General features: G+C 50.8%; 1 protein-coding gene across 1 annotated transcript in view; it reads left to right on the top strand.

Moving 5' to 3' along the window:
- LOC103460173 (receptor-type tyrosine-protein phosphatase mu-like) overlaps nt 1-7,390 on the top strand; it is a 97,680-nt gene that overhangs the window by 72,888 nt on the left and 17,402 nt on the right. Inside the window, exons 21-25 of the mRNA XM_017303119.1 lie at nt 1,235-1,347; nt 1,686-1,757; nt 2,030-2,056; nt 3,693-3,704; nt 5,523-5,716. Coding sequence (XP_017158608.1) covers nt 1,235-1,347; nt 1,686-1,757; nt 2,030-2,056; nt 3,693-3,704; nt 5,523-5,716 — 418 coding nt within the window. The remainder of the gene's footprint in view (nt 1-1,234; nt 1,348-1,685; nt 1,758-2,029; nt 2,057-3,692; nt 3,705-5,522; nt 5,717-7,390) is intronic.

Raw genomic sequence — 7,390 nt, forward strand, 5'->3', positions numbered from 1 at the left:
GGAGTTCCTTAAGGCTCTGGATGTTGCAGGGTTGTGTTGACTCACGCGACTCTGCAATATCGCATGGACATCAGGGGCAGTTCCCCTGGATTGGCAGACTGGGGTAGTGGTCCCCCTGTTTAAAAAGGGGGACCGGAGGGTGTGCTCCAATTACAGGGGGGTAACCTCCTGGTCCCGCCTCCTGGTCCCACCTCCTGGTCCCACCTCCTGGTCCCGCCTCCTGGGTTTAGCCTGATCTCTGCCTCTCTGCGCCTCATTGCGTTGGTCTTTTATCAGATTTTTAGCGTGGATTGTCTCTGCAGGCCGATGCTCTGGCTGGAGCAGCAAAGAAAGAGTTGCTGTTTGTGTGTTGGGCTCTGAATCAGAGAAGAAGAGCAAGTGAGACATGAGGGGGTGGAGGGCAGCGCCTCGCCTGGGGGCTCTTTCAGCGTCCTCCATGCTGACCCGGCGCGCACGCGGCGCTGCGCCTTTAAAAGCCCGCTCTGCTATTTCTATATCTGCTCTCAGGTCGGGTTAAACTCTGTGAGCAATCGGACAAATGGATTTTCTTTCCTCAGAATAGAAAGAGAGAAACTAGCAGAGAGGAGGCAGATCAGAAAACACGTTTTCCTCTGCAGCATCCGGAGATCGTTAAAGGGTGGCCACCTCTACAGGTCCATCAGAACCACCAGAACCTGGAGAGGTCCACCAACAGGAGAACCTTGTTGCTCTCCAGAACATTTCACAGAACCTGGAACCCGTCTGGGTTTGGTTCTGCTAAAAGGAATCCATGAAGCCCGATTGTTAATGAGAGACACACGGAGCAGAACCGCAGGCTGGGCCCTACCGGTCTCTTATCCAGAACATTCCACATTAACACACCCACAAAACCACTTTAAGATCCAAGCGGCTGATTCAACTGGACCGAACCAGATCAGAATCACATTAGAACCATTAAGTTCTGCTTGACTTTGTTCTGATTCTGATTGGATTCAATCTGGATCTAGCTGGTTCTACTGGTTCTGATGAAGCTGCAATCTGTTCTAGGCTGATTTTAGTTTCTCTTTATTCACATTTAATGAACATCGAGTCCAAACGGCTCCCTCTGGTGGAGGAGTAACGAGTTAGTGGTTCCCAGGGTTCTGTTGGATTTGGCTGGTCTGATGGATCCTCAGGCGATGGTCCATCTGGGTCCATCTGGGTCCATCTGGGTCCCAACAGAGACTCAGGTCAGCCCCATCACCTTTGTCTGCAGGAAGTTGGCCAAGAAGAGGAAGGAAACACTGAGCTCCAGACAGGAAATGACTCTGATGGTGAACAGCTCCCAACACACAGCCATGGTGGAAACACACACTCTGAACGGCCACAGTGAGTCCACGCACACACACACACAGCCCCCCCCCCACACACACTCTATCCAATTGGTGGACAGATGGGGACACAAGATGGAGTCAATATGTGGGCGGGGCCCTCTATGGGCGGGGTCATTGTGTGGGCGGGGCCATTATGTGGGCAGTGCCGTAATATGGGCGGGGCCCTTATGTGGGCGGGGTCATTATGTGGGCGGGGCCATTATGTGGGCGGGGCCCTTATGTGGGCGGAGTCAATATATGGGCGTGGTTATTATGTGGGCGGATCCATTATGTGGGCGGGGCCCTTATGTGGGCGGGGTCATGGCTTTGATAAATTCTGCTCTCTCTCTGCAGCCATGTCGTCTCCATCTTCTTTCACCCTGAAGACAAACACCATCAGCACCTCCGTCCCCAACTACTACCCAGGTAACCTTCACAGCAAGACATATGGTCAGTGAACGCATCACACTGACAGTGAACGCATCACACTGACAGACGGCAGCACAGAGTCGTCTTTAGGTCCAGATTTATGAATCATTCGGTGTAAATTATGAACTTCCAGCTGAATTTACTGAAATTCCTCGGTATTTCGGCCGCCAGCCAGACCCACAACGCTCAGTCGCGCTGTGGTCCACTGACTCGTCTCTTTGTCCTGTCTTTCTCTCTGTCTGTCTGCTGCTCTTGTGTCCTGATGGCAGACCCATTCGTACCAACAGCCATCTTGGGTGAGACTCTCTTCCTTGTTTTCTCTGCAGGAGGTTAACGTTCAGGTTTACTGGTAGACAGACCAGAAGAAGACAGGCAGACAGACAGACAGGAAGTGGACCGGCAGGTGAAGGGAGAGGACGGACAGAAAGAGAGACAGGGATTCTCTGGCTTCCATCCATTCCTGCTTGCTTGTTCAGCTGCTTTTGTTTTGTTTTTATTCTCTTTATTTGATTTTAGTGGCCAGTTCTGCCATCTTTACTGCTTTATCGCCAACACTTTTGCTTTTACTTTTGAACTTGAATTAAGTTCCTTCATGTTTTTCTTTGGTTGAAAAGACTCAGTTTGTTTCGTCTTGTTTTATTTGAAATTTAGAATCATTTTTTCTGGTTCCTTGGTTTTCACCGTTTTCTTGTTCTAAAATGATGGTGGGCTTCACTCCATCCCCACATCCACAACATTCCTGCGTGTCGTGTTGACGTCACGTCTGTCTGTGACCTTCAACCTTTGCATGGACACAACACGCTCTGGTGGACTTTGGGAGTGGGAATAACACAGGAGCTTTTTTACTTCCTCATATTCAGCGTAAAATCTGAATGAACTCAGAATAATAATAATAATGGAGCGCTCACTAACCTGTGATATTTTCTAGCACATGTCAACAGTCGGTTTGAGTTTCGATCAGTGTTTCTGTTTGATTGTCTGATTTAAAGAACCTCCACAGCAGCCTGTCAGTAGTTGGACCTATGGGTTCATAGCTTCGGTCCAGGGCACAGAGCCATAGTTTGAACAGAAACCATGCCTTTAACTGCCCACCATGACCGCACAGTGTTTAATCAGATGGGGCTCCCATGGGCCCCAGCTGAACATGCCAAACACCTGCAGGACATCCAGAGTCCTCCCAGCCTGTTGAGTCATTAGTTGAGCCCCTTCATGGAGACGTTGGGGTTACCATCGCACCCCGATCACCACCCAGGACCCCAAACTGAAGCTTTCAGCATGCCATCTTCCACGGCCTTTCATGCTCCAGTACACTAGCTGAGGAACCTCCTGCATTGCAGACGCTCCAGAAACCACCGAGCGTTTTGGATGATTCTAGTGCCCCATAAGGGTCTTTGTCCAGTGTGAAGGTGTCCTCCAGCATCCGGGAAGTCCTGTGATCAGTTTCATCCAGACAATAAGAATCCTCTGATGGACAACGTTCAAAGACATTTCTTAGTAGCAATTAATGTTTCCTATTTCCTGTTGAAAACAATATATGGTGCCTTTGGCCTAACAGACTCCTCCCTGACCTAAAATAGCCCCAATATGCCTTAAAATGTAGGATACGTCAGTGGACAGGCAGGCAATAGAAACTCTGCTTAGCTAGTTAGAGGATCAGGAATCCGAGGACAAACTGGGTGGTTCAGGATATTAGCCAGGTTAGCTAGGTTGGTCATGTTACTTAGCTTAGCAAAATCAGCTAGATTGGCTAGGTTAGACAGGTCAGCAAGGTTAGCTAGGTCAGGGTTAGCTATCCTCTGGTAGAAGGGTCCGGAGTTCAGCAGAGCTCCTACAGTGTTTGGTACTAGCTGTGTTAGCAGCTAGCTAAAAGCTAAAGTTGTTGCTCATCTCGTGTCTCCTCTCTTCTTCTCTTCTTTCCGTCTCTGTGTAAAGTGCCCATTAATGGTAAGTGGTTAAACTTGGGGCTGAGTAGGGGGGGGCTCGTGTTTGGGGGTGTCACCACTTTGCATGGAGCCACACCCATTACCTGCTGTGATGTCATCATTAGTATGGCAGAGTTTCATTTGTACCCTCTGTCATGATGTCACAACCCAAGCCCCTCCCATCATTCTGTATTTAACCAATCAGCTCATTTGATGTCTTCTGATTGGTTGTTTCATCCATCCAATCACCAGCCACCACCGCCATCACCTGGTCCATCTTCCTCACCTTGACTGGTTGGACTGTTCAGGTAGAGAGTTTCTGATTGGTCAGGTAGCCCCCAGGCTAGCCAATAAGAACAGCTAGAGAGCGTAGTGGAAGGTGTGTCCGCCGTGTCTTTGCTGAAACGTCCCTGCCAGAGTTCTGGACGGGTCCGATGTCCACTTCACGACCAAGGTTTGTTCTTTTCCAGGACTCTGAACTCTGCTCTGTTCACACTGCCACTCCAAGAACCCAAACTGTTCTGGACCCGTCCACACAGGCAGAACCAGGCTGTTCTGGACTGGTCCAGTTTTACTCTTTGTACCGGACCGTGCTGGATCTGGACTGGATGTAGACCAGTACCCTTACTGGGACTAAAGCTGGGATCTTTGGCCGCAGTGTGGAAAGAGTCCATCATCATCCTCTGTCCAGACATGTAATGTGATGTCATTCATCTGTGTTGTCATGGTGACAGTCTTGTAGGAGTGGATGTGGACCAGAACTTGGTTCTGGACAGACTCAGTGCAGACTGGTTTCTCTAAATGAAGCTTGACTCATTCTCTCCAGACTTTGACTAGACCACATTTGACTCTCTATTCGGACCAATTTACATGTGGAAGGTTTCCTCACAGAACCAAGGAGCCTGACAGAGCAGGGGGAAAGAGAACCGCAGCAGCTGGAGATGGAGCAGATGATGAAGTTCTGGTTCCAATAGAACCGAGTCGACCTGACCCAGGTGTGGGAAAACAGCCTAAAACGGTTTGGGAATAAAACAATTTCAAAAACTCAGGGCTTCAGTCACAACCACGAAGGAGAATAGTTTGAAGCTTCTTGGTTATTGACAAGGTTGTTGGAGGAACTCTGTGGTCCAGGAGGAGCATCGTTTGAACAGGAGCTACGGGGCTTGGGATTAGGGGTTATGGATTAGGGATTAGGGATTAGGAGTTAGGGGTTATGGATTAGGGGTTAGGGATTAGGGGTTAGGGATTATGGATTAGGGGTTAGGGAAGGGCTCTCTCTGTAGGCAGGAGCTGGGGTCAGATTCTGACTATCTGGGAAACTCAGAAGAGGTCGGTGTAGATGAACCAGCTTCTGGACCACCTGGGGGGTTTGATGGTCTGGATCCAAGCCGTGAAGTGATCAGGAGGTACAGAGAGGCGATGCTCGGGGTGATCCACTCTGGATTGAAACCCGAAGGTCCTCCAGGTCCAGCAGGACGGGCTGTTGGTCCTGGAAGTGAAGCTCTGAGGTCTTCCTGTGGAGAGGACATGTGGTTTGTGTCTCCTGAAGGAAAGTCCAGTCGGTAGAGATGTCTTCTCAGGAGCGGATGGACCTCTAGAGGGTTCTCCTGGTTCTGTGGGGAACGGCCTTCATCAGTGTTCACCCAGTCAGAGTCTGTCCAGAACAAAGCTTCAGCATCAGATTTTGTGTCTCAGATCATCTTCAGACCGAACCGGATCTGGTTCTGCTGGATCATTAGAAACGAACAGATTCTGGTTCTATCTGGGTCAGCCTGGTCCAGTCCATCACATGTCCACACTGACCTGCTGTCTGATGGGCCCGTCTTCTGTTCCTCTGCAGACGACAGCAGCCACACCATGACCAGTGAAACCAGCAGCCTGGTCCAGTCCCACTACAAGCAGCGGGAGGCGGAGCGGGAGGCGCTGCCCTACCAGACGGGTCAGCTGCACCCGGCCATCCGGGTCGCCGACCTGCTGCAGCACATCACCCAGATGAAGTGTGCCGAGGGCTATGGGTTCAAGGAGGAGTACGAGGTGAGAACACGACTGTCTGACCCAGCTGATATCAAATGGATCAGAACCGGTGGGGCTCTGCTCGGCCCTGGTGGAATGATTCCTAGACCGGAGCCAGAACCGAAACCTGCGCCGGTCCTCCAGGGTTACCGTCACTCCTGGTAGAACTAAAACTAAAAGTTTCCGTAAAGGAGGCTGAGGCGTCAGCAGGGGAACCAGAACCGCCCAGGGAGTCTAACGGACCGGCCCAGTTTCACACCCTGCCATCATGCATCCATTGCTCCGGTCTGGTTTTGAGCCCCCTCTGACCTTTAGATCCAGCTTCAGTTCTGACCCGGCCCATTCTTAGTCCGCTGGGTTCCCTGGCTGCAGCCACACCGTGTGAGTCCAACAAGTCCAGTGCTGGTTCTGGTCCTGAACAAACTAGGTCCTCTCTGTCCAAGTACTTCAGCAGTGGAGTGTGGTGCAGCCAGTTTCTGCCAGTCCCAGACCGAGACCTCTCTGGTTGGCTGATCCGATCAACGATCAATGATATCAATCCGTCAACCAGTCCCAGAACCAATCAGAGTCCTCCCTGAATGATCTGATCATCTGCTGAGAGGAAGGTCTTCAGTGATGATTAGTCTGGAGGTTCTGGAGGTTCTGGAGGTTCTGGAGGTTCTGGAGGAACTGCAGCAAAAACGGAAACCACAGAAAATCCTTCCAATAATGTTCTCTAAAAGCTGCAGGTTGGAGCTTCTCGAAATCTGTGTGTGTGTGTGTGTGTGTGTGCGTGTGTGTGTGTGTGTGTGTGTGTGTGTTTGTCCATTTTAACAGGAGAAACTTACTAATGGATGTTACTTACCTGAACACACACACTCACAGACATACATTATAGATCTTCCCTGCAGCTAATGGGCCCAAACAGGGAATGGCTAAAGTGTGTGTGTGTGTGTGTGTGTGTGTGTGTGTGTGTGTGTGTGTGTGTGTGTGTGTGTGTGTGTGTGTGAGCTGTGTGTGTGTGAGCTGTGTGCTTGCGGGCTGCCCTCAGGGCTGATCCATTATACATACTGAATACACACTCAGAGTTTTCACTCTCCATTTGCAGAAAGTTATCAAGCAGCAAGGAGTTCTGTTCTGGTTCTGTTCTGGTTCTGTTCTGGTTCTGCTCTGGTTCTGCTCTGGTTCTGGTCTGGTTCTGGTCTGTTCTGACCCGGTCTCTAGCCGGAATGGCTCCCAGTTCACGTCTCTCCACACCGGTAGGTTCTGTGAGCTGGTTCTGATCCAAATCAGGATCCATTAATGAGACAAACTGAGCTCAGGTCCAATTCAAAGGCAACAAGTCTGCTCCAATCTTCAGAACCAACAACTGGACCCAATCAGGTTTTAGAACCAGAACCAGGAAAGGAAGCATGGCTGCAGCAATGATCCAGGCTGTGGAGAACAGGACCGGTTCTGGATCCTTCTGGGTTCACACAGTACAGGTAACGAGGGACCCAACAGACGGGGCAGCCGGGGTCAAGACAGGGTCCCGGACGATCCCCTAGCAGAACCACAGGTCCGGTACCAGACCAGGCAACTCTGTATTGGTGGCCTCCTGATGAAGAACACTGAGGTCTTCGTCCACGGTGGACCAGAAGGTCTTCATCAGGATCGGACCGAGCTCAGGGTGGTCCCGACCCACTTGGCGGGGGATTCGACCCTCTGAGGGGTGGG

The sequence above is a fragment of the Poecilia reticulata genome, unplaced genomic scaffold (genome assembly GCF_000633615.1).
Source record: "Poecilia reticulata strain Guanapo unplaced genomic scaffold, Guppy_female_1.0+MT scaffold_190, whole genome shotgun sequence".
NCBI classification, from domain to species: domain Eukaryota; kingdom Metazoa; phylum Chordata; class Actinopteri; order Cyprinodontiformes; family Poeciliidae; genus Poecilia; species Poecilia reticulata.